The 18,032-nt window shown below is 38.4% G+C and overlaps 1 protein-coding gene across 3 annotated transcripts in view; it reads right to left on the bottom strand.

Annotated features, from left to right (window-relative positions):
* AXDND1 (axonemal dynein light chain domain containing 1) overlaps nucleotides 1-18,032 on the bottom strand; it is a 187,323-nt gene that overhangs the window by 159,481 nt on the left and 9,810 nt on the right. For all 3 annotated transcript variants that reach the window (XM_073011737.1, XM_073011736.1, XM_037985895.2), the window contains exons 5-9: nucleotides 13,783-13,903; nucleotides 13,072-13,157; nucleotides 9,993-10,049; nucleotides 9,215-9,317; nucleotides 7,380-7,501 (exon numbers count right to left, since the gene is read on the bottom strand). In XM_073011737.1, the coding sequence (XP_072867838.1) occupies nucleotides 7,380-7,501; nucleotides 9,215-9,317; nucleotides 9,993-10,049; nucleotides 13,072-13,157; nucleotides 13,783-13,903 (489 nt within the window). The remainder of the gene's footprint in view (nucleotides 1-7,379; nucleotides 7,502-9,214; nucleotides 9,318-9,992; nucleotides 10,050-13,071; nucleotides 13,158-13,782; nucleotides 13,904-18,032) is intronic.

Genomic DNA, 18,032 nt, shown 5'->3' on the forward strand with positions numbered 1-18,032 from the left:
CAACAAACATGAAAAAATTCTCAACATCACTAATTATCAGGAAAATGAAATTTAAAACTACAGTGAAATATCACCCTACTACTGCAAGAATGGCCATAATTTAAAAAATCAAAAATAAATGTGGTGAAAAGAGAACACTTTACACTGCTGGTGGGAATGTAAACTAGTACAACCACTATGGAAAACAGTGTGGAGATTCTTCAAAGAACTAAAAGTAGAACTACCATTCAATCTAGCAATCCCAATACTGGGTATCTACCCACAGGAAAATAAGTCATTATATGAAAAAGACACATGCACATGCATGTTTATAGTAGCACAATTTGCAATTGCAAAAATATGGAACCAACTTAAATGCCCATCAAGCAACGACTGGTTAAAGAAAATGTGGTATATACACACTATGGAATACTACTTAGCTATAAGATGAAATGAAATAATGGCATTTGCAGCAACTTGGATGGAGTTCAGACCATTATTCTAAGTGAAGTAACTCAGGAATGGAAAACCAAATATCATATGTTCTCACTTATAAATAGGAGCTAAGCTACAAGGATACCAAGGCATAAGAATGATATAATGGAGTCTGGGGACTGAGGGGGAAGATTAGAAGGGGGATGAGGAATAAAGACTACATACTGGGTACAGTGTACACTGCTCAGCAGGTGATGGGTTATATTAGTCCATTCTCACACTGCTATAAGGATATGCCCGAGACTGGGTAATTTATAAAGGAAAGAGATTTAATTGACTCACAGTTCCACAGAGCTGGGGAGGCCTCAGGAAACTTACAGTCATGGCAGAAGGGAAAGCAAACATGTCCTTCTTCACATGGCGGTAGGAAGGAGAAGAATGAAAGCCCAGCAAAGGGAGAAGCCCTTTATAAAACCATCAGATCTCTGGCCAGGCACAGTGACTCATGCCTGTAATCCCAGCACTTTGGGAGGCCGAGACAGATGAATCACCTGAGGTCAGGAGTTTGAGACTAGCCTGGCAAACATGGTGAAACCCTGTCTCTACTAAAAATACAAAAAATGAGCTGGGAATGGTAGTGCATACCTGTAATTCCAGCTACTTGGGAGGCTAAGGCAGGAGAATCCCTTGAACCCAGGAGCCGGAGGTGGCAGTGAGCTGAGATTGCACCACTGCACTTCAGTCTGAGCAACAGAGTGAGACTCCATCTCAAAATAAATAAATAAATAAATAAAATCATCAGATCTCATGAGAACTAATTCACTATCACAAGAACAGAATGAGGGAAACAGCTCTCATGACTCAACCATCTCTACCTGGTCCCTCCCATGACATATGGGGATTATAGCAACTACAATTCAAGATGAGATTTGGTTGGGGACACAGCCAAACCATATCACGAGTACACCAAAACTCTCAGAAATCACCATTGAAGAACTTATCCGTGTAACCAAAAACCACCTGTTCTCCAAAAACTATTGAAATAAAATAAGAGAAGCAAGGTATCATGCAGGAGGAAAGGAAAAAAAGACAGAAAATATGCAAGAAAGAAAATAATGTTAGAGAATAAAATAGTAAACAGATATTCCAAAAGTTTTGTGAGATGAACAATATATTTTTAAAAAAGAAAAAAAGAAAGCTGGCTGCAGTGGTTTACGCCTGTAATCCCAGCACTTTGGGGGCCCAAGGTGGGTGGATCACCTGAGGTTGGGAGTTCGAAACCAGCCTGGCCAAGATGGATAAACCCTATCTCTACTAAAAATACAAAATTAGCTGGGTGTGGTGGTGCATGCCTGTAATCCCAGCTACTCGGAAGGCTGAGGCAGGAGAATCGCTTGAACCTGGGAGGCAGAGGTTGCAGTGAGCCAAGATTGCGCCATTGCGCTCCAGCCTGGGCAACAAGATCAAAACTCCGTCTCAAAAAAATAAATAAATAAAAAACAAAAAGCACAGAAGCAGAATGCTTGTGGCTCCATTAAAAAAGAAAAAAGAAAAAACAGGACTCTAGGCTATGTTTTCCTGCCATGCCATACAAGTCAGTGAACAATTATAGAGAATTGTAACCAGAGCCCTAACTATTTGGAATATCATATGTGAGATGTAAAACAAAAATAACAACTTGTTTTATTCCTTCTTCTAGATATAAATTCTATGAGACTAGAAACCATGTCTTACACGGTTACATACTAGAAACCATGTTAGATGTATTTTTACATCTAACGGCATGACTTACATATAGTGAGAGTCTTATAAATAGTTAAATTCATGAATAAAACCACTTTTTTCAAATTGGCATGTAAAATGACATCAACTATTAAAACATAAACAAAAAATCTTTAATACAAAGAAGTCATTTCTTTTGCTTCCAAACAAAACCAAACAAAATACTTGGAAGTGATCACAGATGATAAATTATAAATACCATAACTGAATAGTATTCATTTATATTAACAGTGATATAGGCCAGGCGTGATGGTTCACACCTGTAACCTCAGCACTCTGGGAGGCTGAGGCAGGCAGATCACTTGAGGCCAGGAGTTCAAGACCAGCCTAGCCAACATGGCAAAACCTTGTCTCTACCAAAAATACAAAAATTAGCGTGGCATGGTGGCACATGCCTATAATCCCAGCTACTTGGGTGGCTGAGACACAAGAATCACTTGAGCCTGGGAGGTGGAGGTTGCAGTGAGCAGAGATCTCACCACTGCACTCCAGCCTGGGTGACAGAGCAAGACTGTCTTAAAAAAAACAAAACAAAAACTGATCTAGGTGTTATACCGTAAGCCTGAGGGCCTAGATTTGTAATATGTCTGAGTTAGACTAGTCGTTTAATCTTTCATCCATTGACAGAAAGAATTATCCAGCCCTTGCTAAAAGGCTGAAAGTGACAGAGAGTTTATCATCTCAAGATGCAGCTCATATATTGGAAAGTATCCATTTAAAAAACATTGTCTTTAGGATTTCCCCCTCCTGACAACATAGGAACTAAATACCCATTACAATCCAAATAGATCCATGAAAAAACACACTTTTCAAAGCATTACTGAGCTTGCAGAAAGAAACAGAAGATTCTAGGGATGAAAAACAAGAACAAACAAAAAATAGTAAGTTAGAAATGGAGTGGGAGTTGTGAGCAGTAAGCAAACCCAAGGTCAGGGTGGTCCCCAGGAAAATACCAACACTGAGAACCAGAGACTAAGTCTTGGGCTCACTTCAAAGTGGGAGGCATGGGCAAGTGTAGGACTACTGCATGAATCCCAGATTCCAGAAGGGAACACAAGCAAATCTTTTCCAGAAAGCATCCTGGATTCATGCCCTGAGGATCCTATGGCCAAGGTCAGTGAAATATTAGCTCCACAAGCAAAGGCTGCAAAATACTAAAGTAAATAAACCACCATGAATGAGACTCAGAAGAAACAACCAATAGCAGATTTTATAAGACTATGCATGAAATGTTTGAGAAATAAAAGATAGAATCTAAAAATGAGCTGGGCACAGTGGGCTCACACCTGTAATCCCAGCACTTTGGGGGGCTGAGGTGGGCAGATCACCTGAAATTAGGAGTTCGAGACCAGCCTGGCCAACATAGGGAAACCCCATCTCTACTAAAAATGCAAAATTAGCCAGGCGTGGTGTAGCATGCCTGTAATCCCAGCTACTCAGGAGGCTGAGGTGGGAGAATCACTTGAATGTGGAGGTGGAGCTTGCAGTGAGCTGAGATCGTGCCATTGCACTCTAGCCTGAGTGACAAGAGTGAAACTCCATCTCAAAAAAAAAAAAAAAAAAAAAATCTAAAAATGAATAAGCAATAAAATTATTATATACGATGAGACAGATATGGAAACAAACCAATAGAACTCTTAAGGGAGGCCAGGCACAGTGGCTCACACTTGTAATCCCAGCACTCTGGGAGGCTCAGATGGGTGGATTGCTTGAGGCCAGGAGTTCGAGACTAGCCTGGCCAATATGGCAAACCCTTTCTCTACTAAAAATAAAAAAAATAAAAAATAAAAAAAATAGCCGGGCATGGTGGCATGTGCCTGTAGTCCCAGCTACTTGGGAGGCTAAGGCACAAGAATCACTTGAACCCGAGAGTCAGAAGTTGCAGTGAGCCAAGATTGTGCCACTGCACTGCAGCCTGGGCCACAGCGAGATCCTGTCTCAAACAAACCAAAACAAAACAAAAAAGAACTCTTAGGGGAAAAATATAATTGTTGAGTTAATAATAGATGGGTTATAGCAGAATAGACACACCTAAAGAAGGTAGTAATGTCCTAGAACAAATTACCCAAAATGTAGGACCCAGACAAGAGGGAAACTATGAAAAAGAGATTAAGAGACAAAGAAGATAGAATGAGAGTATCTAACATGTATCTAATCAAAGCTCCGGAAAGAGAAGACAGAATGCAGTACAGACACAAATCAAAGATCATCACTGATAATTTCCCAAAACTTCTGAAAGACATTAATCTATATAGAGAATTATGGTATAGATATAGATACAGGAAATATAAAAAGAAATCCAGAGGAACTAAATTTACTTTTCCTACCTGAAGTAACAACAAAACAAGGACAAAGAATATGAAACAATTTTTAAGACACTGGATATCAGGCAATGAAAGTAAGTGATCCCTAAGAGACCAGAAATAAAGCAAACCCTACAATTATGCCAGCCTAATGCCTTGGGAGAGTTTTCCAGGCCATAGCACACAGAGAGGGAATCCAGGAAGACCCCAGTTGACTCTCTGAGTTAAGGAGACAGAGCTAACAGTCTAGAGATGAAAGCAGCTGGAGTTCAGAGGGCAGAGTAGCAGAGAGAACAGTTATACAGGATATGCAGAAGATCTCCCTCAAGTGTTCAGCTAAGTACTGCTCAGAGCATAAATGTGAGAAAACTACCCAAGACCAAGGAAAGAACTACCCAAAAGGATCAGAGGTAAGAGTGCCGGAACTCGCAAAGTAGTACCAGTTCCAACCAACCAGACTGTAAAAACTCATGATTCATGGGACATTGGATATGGTACACAGAAAAGTTTTGCCTTGGTATCCAGAAATAATTAGCCCTAAATTGGGCACTGCTCTTGTCCCACCTAAAGACCTAATAGGATCAAATTTTTTTAAAATAACTTAATTGTGTCCCACAACAAAGCTAAGGAATATTTGTATGAATACAAAAGTATACAGATCCGAATAAGGCATAATTCATGTCTGCCATCCAATCAAAATTACTACTAGGTTTAAATGTTTGTCCCCTCATAACTGGTGTTGAAATTTAATTGTTATTATAACAGCATTAAGAGGTGGACCTCTGCCCTGATAAATGGACTAATGCCATTATTGCAGGAGTGGGTTCATTATCGCACGAGTGGACTCACTCCCTCTTTCTCTCTCTCTCATTCTCTCACTTTCTGTCATGTTACGATTACCACAAGAAGGTTCTCACCAGATGCTGGCACCTTTGTATACTGCACTTCCCAGCTTCCCAAACTGTGAGCCAATAAATTTCTGCTCATTATAAATTACCCCCTGTCTGTGATATTCTGCTAGAGCAGCACAAGGCAGACTAAGACAATTACTAAACATGTAAAGAAGCAGGAAAACACACCTATGAGGAGAAAAATCAATGAATCAAAACTGACCCAGACCAAAAGAGACGTTAGAATTAACAGACAAAACCACTAAAAGTTATCTAACTACATTCTGTATGTTCAAAAAGTTAAGTAGAGACATGGAAGATATTTAAAAGACCCAAATTGACCTTCTAGAGATGAAAGCAAAAACGTCTGAGATGAAAATATACACTAGATAGGATTAAAGTGAGATCCTGTCTCTACAAAAAAATACAAAAAAAATTAGCTGGGTGTGGTGGCACACACTTGTAGCCCCAGCTACTTAGGAGGCTGAGGTAGGAGGATCACTTGAGCCCAGGAGGTCAAGGCTGTAATGAGCCAAGATCATGCCACTGCACTCCAGCCTGGGTAACAGAGCAAGACTCTACGTCAAAAATAATAATAATAATAGTAATAATAATTAGATAGGAGTAAAAGCAGATTTGATATTATGGGAAAAAAAGATTAATGAACTTGAAGGTATAGCAATAGAAACCATCCAAAATGAACACAAATAGAAAAGAGCAAAAATGTGTATAACATTAGTGATCTGTGGGACAACTTCAGTACTAGTGACCTAATACACGTGTAAACAAATTCCCTCAAAAGGGGTGGAGGGATTAAAAAAACACTTAAAGAAATAGCCAAAAATTTTTCATATTTGATGAAAACTATAAAGCCACAGATCAAAATGCTTAATAAGCACCAAGCACAAGAAACGTAAAAAAAAACTACACCAAGGCATAGCATAGTGAAATTGCTCAAAAGCAACAGTAAAGAAAAAATCCTAAGGCCAGGTTCGGTGGCTCACACCTGCAATCCCAGCACTTTGGGAGGCTAAGGTGGGTGGATCACGAGGTCAGGAGTTTGAGACCAGCCTGACCAACATGGTGAAACCCCGTGTCTACTAAAATACAAAATTAGCCAGGCGTGGTGGCAGGCCCCTGTAGTCCCAGTTACTCAGGAGGCTGAGGCAGGAGAATCGCTTGAACCCTGGAGGCAGAGGTTGCAGTGAGCCGAGATTGCGCCATTGCACTCCAGCCTGGGTGACAGAGCGAGACTCTGTCTCAAAAAAAAAAGAAGGGAAGAAAAAAAGAAAGAAAAAAGTCCTAAAATCAGCTCAGGAAAAAGACGCATTACATTTAGAGGACTAAAGACAAGGATGGCAGCAGATTTCTCATCGGAAACAATGCAAATGAGAAGAGAGTAGGGCAACAACATATTTAAAGTACTAAATTTAAAAATTGTCTATATCCAGCAAAAATATCCTTCAAAAATTCTCTTATTGCCCCAAGGCCAGGTACCAAACAACCAGGGACAACCCCTAGGATGGAGTGCCCAGTGATATTATCCAAACAATCCAATCCTAAGCCTACTTAACCTGCCTCATCTATTCCTTCCCAAGGAAACCACAATAGAGGTGCCTCCCCACAGGTTCCCTCCCTCTCTTTACCTCATGACTGACTTGGTGTCCCCTGAATGGCCCTGTATGGCATGCTGCTTCTCCCTAGGGAGCTGTGAGTATAACAAAACTATAAAACTCTTTCTGGGTTATTTCTCTTGATCTGCATCAGGTTTCACTGTATCTCACCCAAGATAATATGGCTAAAATAAAATGAAAGCTATAGGCCCTTTCCATATATTAACAAAAAAAGAAAAAGAAAAAAAAGCAATTAGATTACTTATGATCAGCAGAATAGAGAAGTGCACTTTTGTGGCATTCTCAAAAATAGATATAAAGACAAATCTAATATAAAAATCAAAAGGAAACTGGACCATTCCAATAATAGCACTAACCTGATTTTAGACAGAAGTTCTCCTCTGTCTGCACAGTCCACACTGACTTGTCGAATAAGTTCATGAAATATCGTGTTGTAAATGGTCTGTTCCTTCTTCAATATATGTAGTAGTTTGTGCATCTGTCAGAAGGTAAATAACATAATCAGTACTTACTACAGTCTTAGTAAAAAACGTTTTAGGAGGTTAACACCCTAAAAGTAAATAAGTTTTAGAAAAACGTTGATTAATTTATTTCACTTACATTTTCATTTATATATATACATACAAAAGTGATATTTGATTTTTAAAAGTTGGTCTACCTAGGCGCAGTGGCTCACACCTGTAATCCCAACACTTTGGGAGGCCAAGGTAGGCAGATTGCTTGAGGCAAGGAGCTTGAGACCAGCCTGGGCAATATGGTGAGACCCTGTCTGTACAAAAAATATAAAAATTAGCCAGCCACGGTGGCACACGCCTGTAGTCCCAGCTACTCGGGAGGCTGAGGTGGGAGGATCACCTGAGCCCAGGGAGGTTGCAGCTGCAGTGAGCCATGATCACAGTGTACTCCAGCCTGGGTGACAGAGTAAGACTTTGTCTCAAAAAAAAAAAAAAAAATTGGTTTAATCACATGCCTCTTTATCTGACGACCTGAAAAGGTCACAATATCATTTCTATGTTATACCTGCCAAAAATAAAAAACCTCAATCTAAAATCATGACTATACATACATCTGACAAACCAAATTGAAGAACATTCTACAGAGTAACTGGCCTGTGTTCTTCAAAACAACAAGGTCAAGAAAAACAAAGAAAGGCTGAGAAACTGTTTCAGATTAAAGTTGTCTAAAGAAACATGACAACTAAAAGAACTGTGTGATCCTTGGATTCTGGACTAGGAAGAAAAAATAGCTATTTTTAAAAGCCATTATAGAGACAATTGATAAAATATAAAAGTTAAATGTGGTCTGTGTTAGATAATACTATCATATCAACATTAAATTTCCTGATAACTATATTACGGATATATAAGAGAATGTCCTTGTTTGTAGGAAATATATCCTGAATATCTGGATGTTAAAAAGGCTTGATATCTCCAACTCACTCTAAATGGTTCAGAACAAAACAATACATATGTAGACAGAGAAGGAGAGAGAATGAGAAAGCAAATAGGACACAATGTAAATAACTAGATGGAGAATCTGGGTAAAGGTTACATAGCATTGTCTTGTATTGAACTTTTTCTGTAAGTTTCCAATTCTATACAAATGAAATATATAAAACAAAAAGGAAATAGCCCTGATAAAGAAAAAAGTCTCTATCTATGTAAGACTAAAAGAGTTCCTTCTTAAGTAGAAAATAAAAATTACAAGTGGTGACCCGGTGCAGTGGTTCACGCCTGTAATCCCAGCACTTTGGGAGGGTGAGGTGGACAAATCACTTGAGGTCAGGAGTTTGAGAACAGCCTGGCCAACATGGTGAAACCCGATCTCTACTAAAAATATACCTGGTAGTGTTTTATAGTGTTATGTAAAATAATAAGGGTCTTACAATCAATGATACGTTATATTTGGTGAAATAATAATACTAACAATTAATTATACAGTATCTACTGCATGCCAGGAACTGTTCTAAGCACTTTACACGTATTATGTCATTTCATCTCCACAAAAACCCTATGAAGTAGGTGATATTATTATCTCCAATGTTCAGATGAGGAAACTGAGGTACAAATACATTAAATGACTTGTCCAAGGCTACCAGCAAATATACGGCAGGGTCAGAATTCTAACACAGGCAATCTGCCTCCTGAGTGCATGCTGTTAGCCACCAGGTTGCATTCAGCTTTGCAATTACCTTAGTTGGTGCTGTATATTCCTGATTTTCCACACCAGCCCTCTCTAGCATAGTATCCATCACATCATTCAGCTGGGCCACTTCTACTCTTTTATTAGGTTTCCTAAAAAATTGAGGTGGCAGACTTATGCAATTAACATTGCAACAGGTAATTCTCAAATGGCAAAAAGAATATAATATGTGTAAAGAGAATATATACGGTCTCTGGGATATTAATGGCATTTTAAGCATTAGACCTAATCTACTGGGAGACCAATAATACAGTAGAAAAAAGCAAGAAAAATGCAAATAGTATGATTCTCCTTTTCATAAAAGAAAATAATGCTTCCCCCCAAAAAATTCTATATACCTATCACATAGGAGTGTAAGAACATAGCAAAAGAAAAAATGTGGGGAGATAAACATCAAATTTTTAACATTGGTTACCTCACAATGTGAGAGAAGAAAGGGACAAAGAAAAGGAAAAAAAAAAAGACTATAGCAAAATAGAGAAATACTAATGGTTAAACATAGAATATAAAAGTACTTTATAGTATTTAAATATTATGCTATATATGTAAATATGTAAAATTGAATATGCAATTAGACAAATGAAATACATAAACATTGAATATACAATTGTAAAAATGAAAACACTGATTAGATGATGAAACTGTAGGTAATTATTGTCTTGGGTTGCTGCTATAATTTTAATAATTTTGTTTAATAAAGTACCAAGAAATATGTATGTATATAGGTAATCTTTCTGAGAAAGATTTAAGAAAATAAACGTACTTACATGGATGGGAAGAGCAATAGCCTGTTTTCACTATCTGTGAGGAGAGTAGTGTATTTGCTACAATAAATAAGATAGGTAAATGTTATTTTAAGAAAATTTTCTAGCCTGTTTATCAATTAGCACAACTAACCCCCAGAATCTTGGCTTCTAAGTACCATTCTCCACTAAAAGGAATCAGTACTCCTTGGAGAAGTGACTCACCACCCATTCCAGGGCTGGAGTTGGAAAATACAAGACGAACCTGGAAATCTTATCGAGCCAGAAAATAAGCGTTCAAATAATCATGGGGACATGTCCAAAGAACACAAGAGACAACTCAAAGGAGGAGCATTTGGCCATGGGCCAAATCTGGAAAAATTTGAGCATCAAAATAATGGGCTGGGCACGGTGGCTCATGTTTGTAATCCTAACACTTTGGGAGGCTGAGGCAGGTAGATCACTTGGGGTCAGGAGTTCGAAACCAGCCTGGCCAACATGGTGAAATCCCCTCTTTACTAAAAATACAAAAAAAAAAAAATTAGCTGGGAATGGTCGCATGTGCCTGTAATCCCAGCTACTCGGGAAGCTGAGGCATGAGAATCACTTAAAACCAGGAAGTGGAGGTTGCAATGAGCCGAGATCGCGCCACTGCACTCCAGCCTGGGCAATAACAGCAAAACTCTATCTCCAAAAAATAAAATAACATAACATAACATAACATAGCATAACATAACATAACATAAAGAGAGTAAAGAATTAAAATCCATCAAATAAAATAGAAATCCATTATTCCATATGGTAAAATGCCAACTAACAAATTGGCAGAGGAAATAATGATCATACAGAAGAAATGATGAAAATTTTTAAAATTCATCAAGACTGGGTGCAGTGGCTCACACCTGTAATCCCAGCACTTTGGTAGGCCAAGGCGGGTGGGTAACCTGAGGTCAGGAGTTCGAGACCAACCTGGCCAAAATGGCAAAACCCCATCTCTACTAAAAATACAAAAATTAGCTGGGGGTAGTGGTGGGCACCTGTAGTTATAGCTACTCGGGAGGCTGAGGCGTGAGAATTGCTTGAACCCAAGGGGCAGAAGTTGCAGTGAGCCAAGATCGCACCACTTCATTCCAGCCTGGGTGACAAAGCAAGACTTCGTCTCAAAAAAAAAAAAAAAAAAGTCAGCCATGCACGGTGGCTCATGCCTATAATTCCAGCACTTTGGGAGGCCAAGGTGGGCAGATCACCTGAGGTCAGGAGTTTAAGACCAGCTTGGCTAATATGGTGAAACCCTGTTTCTACCAAAAATTCAAAAAACTAGCTGGGCATGGTGGTGCCTGTCTGTAATCCCAGCTATTCAGGAGGGTGAGGCAGGAGAATTGCTTGAACCTGGGAGGCGGAGGTTGCGGTGAGCCAAGATCGTGCCATTGCACTCCAGCTTGGGCAACAAGAGTGAAACTCCATCTCAAAAAAAAAAAAAAGTCATCAAAAGATCTATAACCAATGGGTTGTTAGGAAATACACACTAAAGTATTTGGTGGTAGAAGTATTTGATTACTTACTCTTAAATAGTTTGAAAATATGTGCATGTATATGCATGATTGTGTATGTTTAAGAGCAAATGAGACAAAGTGTAAACAACCAGTGACTCAAGGTAGAGGAGGTAGGCATTCCTTTTCCCATTTTTGCAACTTTTTATGTCTGAAATTACATTAAAATAAAAGGTTACCCAAAAAATGAATTTCATTTGGTTCTCTTGGGCAAAATATTGTTCTGAAGCATACCATCACAATGAAATGCAATATATTATAACATACATATTGGAAAGACAATATCAAAAGAGTGACAACCGCTGGATATTTTATCATAAAACCTGAGTCCAAAGTTCTCGTTTTCTAAACTACAAAACATTCAAGTGTTGTTTCAGAAAATAAAAGCAAGATCCTATTTTCAATCCCATAAACAGGAATCAAAGACAACAAGATGATGAGTCTGCAATGTGGAGCCAAGCCCTGGAGCACGGAATATGAAATGCTGGCTCGGAGGGCTACTTTCCTTTGTCTCCATGATTGTTGCTCAAAATCATTCCTGAAGGACATAGTCACACATTCAAAACAAAGTCCCATTTTTTAAAAAATTCAAAATTAAATGGCAGGAAAAAAATATGAATAATTTAGTCAATAACATCCCAAACTCTTTTAAGTACTTTTAGTTTAGTTTTTTTTTTTTTTTAATTTGTATCTTTCTTTTTTAAAATTATTTATTTATTTATTTTTTGAGACAGAGTCTGGCACCACGCCCGGCTATTTTTTTGTATTTTTTGTATTTTTAGTAGAGACACAGTTTCACTGTGTTAGCCAGGATGGTCTTGACCTCCTGACCTCCTGATCTGCCTGCCTCGGCCTCCCAAGGTGCTGGGATTACAGGCGTAAGCCACCGGCCCCAGCCAATTTCTATCTTTCTTTTTTTTTTTTTTTTTTTTTTTTTTGAGACGGAGTCTCGCTCTGTCGCCCAGGCTGGAGTGCAGTGGCGCAATCTCGGCTCACTGCAAGCTCCGCCTCCCGGGTTCACGCCATTCTCCTGCCTCAGCCTCCTGAGTAGCTGGGACTACAGGCGCCCGCCACTGCGCCCAGCTAATTTCTTTAATTGTATTAGGATGGCTGGCTCAAATGTTTCCTCATTTCAGTTTATATATTGCTCAGGAATATGAGTGTATTATTCTCAGGTTCTTCTATATATGAGAAGGAGGAAACAGTTCAACTTGTCAAGTATTCTTTCTTGTTTTTGTTGAGATGGAGTTTCACTCTTGTTGCCCAGGCTGGAGTGTAATGGCACAATCTTGGCTCACTGCAACCTCTGCCTCCCAGGTTCAAGCGATTCTCCTGCCTCAGCCTTCCCAGTAGCTGGGATTACAGGCACCCGTCACCACGCCCAGCTAATATTTTTGTATTTTTAGTAGAGACGGAGTTTCACCATGTTGACCAGGCTGGTCTTGAACTCCTGACCTCAGATGATCCACCCGCCTCGGCCTTGCAAAGTGCTGGGATTACAGGCATGGGCCACTGAGCCGGGGCAGGTATTCTTTACATATCATAGTACTCACTCATCATAACACTCCAAACCTGAAACTCCTGTACTTGACACAATATGAAATTCTTCAGGAATCAAAGTATCTGTTAGTGTCTTTGGCTTAAAAGAAAAGAAAAACAAAACAACAACAAAAAAAGAATACATTAATAGAGAAAAAATTCACTTGCACAAATCCTAATTCCTAACCCAAAGAGATACTATTTTTTAAGTTGAGAAATTTTGATTGGAGAAATAACAATATTAGTAATGTGGGTCACAGCAAATGACAAAAACTAACCAGAGCACACATCTCTAAAATAACCATAAATTAAAGAATAACCTTGTACTAGTATTAGTTACATGTGTCCCATATATTCAGAAGTTTATTGATTATTTTCCTTTAAATTCAGCAGGGAATTTAAAATTCAACTTAGCAAGATACCAAAGATAAGAATCCTACAACTTTATATGTGGATTTCTAGGGGAAAAAAACAATCTAATCTCCCACGCTGTTTTTTTTAGATTAAAACAGATTAACTGTGGTTTGCAAAATGGCTTAGAATAAGATATTTTGATGTTTTCCTGCTAAATACCCTTTTCCTGTTTTAAGAAGTAATTTCAAAATGCTATGAAGATTGGTGAGCAATGCAGGTTGTTATAGTATGACATTGTCTTATATTCTGGAGAAATGATTTTTAAAAGTAGACAGAGGGAGAGAAGATTATTTGTCAAATACTTTACTTACCTTATGCGGCACAATGACACCATCATGTGACTGTAATGAACGGGCCAAATGTGGGGGACAAACTGCCTTCTCTCTAGTCTGTCCTTTGGTATATTTAACATCATACAGAAAAGAAATATCCCTAAGAAGTAAGAAAAAGATATTTACAAAACAAGTTTTCTTTTTTTTTTAAATTTTTTTATTTTTATTTTTATTTTTTTATTTTTTATTTATTATTTTTAATTATTTATTTATTTATAATTATTTATTTATTTATTTATTTTTTATTATTATTATACTTTAAGTTCTAGGGTACATGTGCATAATGTGCAGGTTTGTTACATATGTATACTTGTGCCATGTTGCTGTGCTGCACCCATTAACTCATCAGCACCCATCAACTCGTCATTTACATCAGGTATAACTCCCAATGCAATCCCTCCCCCCACAAAACAAGTTTTCTATCTGGATACCACATAACAGCAGGTGAGATCCACAGAGATCTTTCTAATGGGTAAGATGGTCCTCTGTGTCAGCAAAACTGATCTCCTTACGTAACACTTTACTAAGACTGAGGCATTAAACATGAGTTTCCCCACATTCTTTCTCTTCTCCACCTGAAATTTCTCATTCATATCACAAACTCTTTCCTTCAGTATCAGGTTAAAATATATTCTCTTTCCTGTGGTTATTCCCTCCACTTAGGTGCTTGATTCCATCTTTGCCCATATCCTCAGGAGTCGCATTCCATCAGTCCTAACTTCTGTGTATCTCCAACTCTACTGGAACATCCCCTTTGATCTATAATAAACTTTTTCCCCTTATAAAAATCTCTCCTTGAACATGCATTGCTGTCATGTTGTGATTATTATTATCATCATTATTACTATTATTATTATTATTATTATTATTTTGACACAGAGTCTCACTCTGTCGCCCAGGCTGGAGTGCAATGGCGCAAAATCTCAGTTCACTACAACCTCCGCCTTCCGGATTCAAGCAATTCTCCTGCCTCAGCCTCCTAAGTAGCTGGGATTACAAGCACGTACCACCATGCCTGGCTAATTTTTTGCATTTTTTAGTAGAGATGGGTTTTTGCCATGTTGGCCACACTGGTCTCGAACTCCTGGCCTCAGGTAAGCCACCCGCCTCAGCCTCCCAAAGTGCTGGGATTACAGGCATGAGCCACTATGCCTGACCACTGTCATGTTGTTATGATCTATCAATGGATCAATCGATCGATCATCGCTCACTTGTGTTAAACATCAGACTTTCTGAAATTGTCCTGCAATCTGATTTCCACCCATACCTCTCTTCTGAAATAATTTTCTAGAAAGCTGATGATGATTACCACTGCCAAGTTAAAACACTCTCTTAGCAGTTATCTTCTACCACACTTCCCTGGAATGTTTTCCAGGGTTGATCACATTTGCAACTTTTCTGTGAGTCTTTAAATTATTTCAAAATAAGAAGTTTAATAAAACAAAATAAAGAAAAGTGGAGAAAAAAATCCTCTGGTAACCAAGATGTGGGCAAGTGGTCTAAGCTAGGCCAAATATACTCTCCCAGGAGACTGAATTCTGAGTCATTGACTCTTTTAAGATTTCCAAGACAGAAAACAATACGCATAAACATCACCACAATGGTACCCTGAAATGATTGTCCATTATATCCTTCTATAAACTCCAAATGTATTTACTGGTTTACATAGTAAAGAATAATTCAGTATCTACTGTATACCAGGCACTATTCTGGGAGCTAAGAACATTAATAGTGAAAAAAGCAAATAAAAAGTTCCTACTCTCATGGAACTGATTCTAGTGGTGAAGAATGACAATACAGAAATACTACAATTTCAAGGCTGGGTGCAGTGGCTCATGCCTATAATACCAGCACTTTGGGAGGCCGAGGCGGGCAGATTACTTGAGGTCAGGAGTTCGAGACCACCCTGACCATCATAGCGAAACCCCTTCTCTACTAGAAATACAAAAATTAGCCAGGCAGAGTGGTACATGCCTGTAGTCCCAGCTACTTGGGAGGCTGAGGCAGGAGAATCGCTTGAACCTGGGAAGCAAAGATTGCAGTGAGCTGAGATCGTGCCACTGCACTCCAGCCTGGGCGACAGAGTGAGACTCCATCTCAAAAAATAAAAATAAAAAACTATATTATCAAATTTGGGTGCCCTGGGTCCTAGGATCGTTCATGAACGTGCCTAAAAGTCATTAATTTGCTCAGTAAATATTTATTAACCATATTATAAGTGACAGAAAATATGCTAGATGAAAGGAATATAGAACTATTTCTTAAAATAGACACAGTCCCTACCACTGGGGAGCCTTCAATATAGAGGGGAAGATTCGAAAACTAAAGAAAAGTATAATATAAACACTATTGTAACAAAGAATAGAATGTTATTGGAACAACTAATAACAACAACACCTCAATACAGTTTAGACCAAGTCAGGGAAAACCTCAGGAGGCAGTAACAATTAGTAAGAACAAAAAACTGATTTGCATTTAGGTAAGCAACCAAAAAGTGTAGAGAACAGCATATGCATAGGTCCTGAGACACAACAGCACATGGTGACTTCGGCGAACTGAAAATTGAGTATAGTTGGCCCTTGAACAACACAGCCTTGAACTGCCTGGGTCTGCTTATACACAAATTTTTTCAACCAAACACTGACTGAAAATACAGTATTCACTGGATACGAAACTCTCATACGAAAGAGGGCCAACTTTCCATATACATACATGAGTTTCTGACTCATGTATGGCTGACTGCAGAAATTGAATATACAAAGATTCTGGTATCTGCCGGTGTCCAGGAACCAATCCCCCACATATCCCTCAGTATGAGGGAAGACTGAATATACGGTTGAAGTATGAAGAATAAAATTATTGAAATTAGAGAACTAAACACAGAAAGCCTTGCAAATCATGCTTAACATGTTGGGCTTTAGTCTAAGAGAAGCTAGAAAGGTTTTATAAATGAAATGAAATTTTAAATTATTTTAGAATGACTGTAATGGTTGCAATATTGTGAAATGGTGGTGTGCTTTGAGGGCAGTGTCATTTGGCAGCTGATGTGGCATGTGAGGTTGGTGGAAACAGGCCAGTTCTGGTGTCCCAGGAAGATCCTGAAATATACAACATTGACCATAACGATTTTTAAACATATATATTGGTAGCAGAAGACATCGAGCTATTGATGTTCTGCACTGTGATATTCTGGTTCTATTGGACATGTCCAAGGGAGAAACGTTAGAACTTTATTTTCCAATCCTCCAGATTCTTTCTCTGTTCCACCCTCTTACAGGCTTTAGATAGTCACAAAAATCTGAACGAGCTGCTCTCAGGATGATGCAACAGCAGTTCCTATTACACCAATAAATACTGGAGAAGTTGGCCATTACAATTGTTTTGTTAGCTAAAAATGATGAATGCTTCATGTACATATACATATCTGTATGTATATTATATATTATATACATATATGTACATATATGTATGTACATATATGTGCACAGTATATATATGTATATACATATCTAATGCATATGTATACATTATACATTATGTGCTACACATTACATATTTTATATAATTATACGTATATTATACACACAATATTTTACGCATATATCCACACACATATAATTATCTAAAGAATATGTTGGGGCCGGGCATGGTGGCTCACGCCTACAATCCTAGTATTGTAGGGGGCCAAGGTGGGCGGATCACCTGAGATCAAGCGTTTGAAACCAGCCTAGCCAACATGGTGAAACCCCATTGCTACTAAAAATAAAATTTAAAAACTAGCCAGGTGTGGTGGCGGGCACCTGCAATCCCAGCTACTCAGGAGGCTAAGGCAGGAGAATTGTTTGAACCTGGGAGGCAGAGGTTGCAGTGAGCCGAGATTGCACCACTACACTCCAGCCCGGGTGACAGAGAAGATTCCATGTCAAAAAAAAAATTTTTTTTTAATAAATAAAGAATATTTTAATTTAGTAATCATCACTCAAATTTTCTCAAGAAACTACTTTAGGAGTCTTTTGTATTTCTTTTTTTTATTTTTTAATTAATTAATTAATTTTTAAAGTATACTTTAAGTTCTAGAGTACATGTGCACAATGTGCAGGTTTGTTACATATGTATACATGTGCCATGTTGGTGTGCTGCACCCATTAACTCATCATTTACATTAGGTATTCCTCCTGATGCTATCTCTCCCCTCTCCCCCAACCTCATGACAGGCCCCAGTATGTGAT

Source organism: Chlorocebus sabaeus, chromosome 25, assembly GCF_047675955.1.
Source record: "Chlorocebus sabaeus isolate Y175 chromosome 25, mChlSab1.0.hap1, whole genome shotgun sequence".
Classification (NCBI taxonomy): Eukaryota; Metazoa; Chordata; class Mammalia; order Primates; family Cercopithecidae; genus Chlorocebus; species Chlorocebus sabaeus.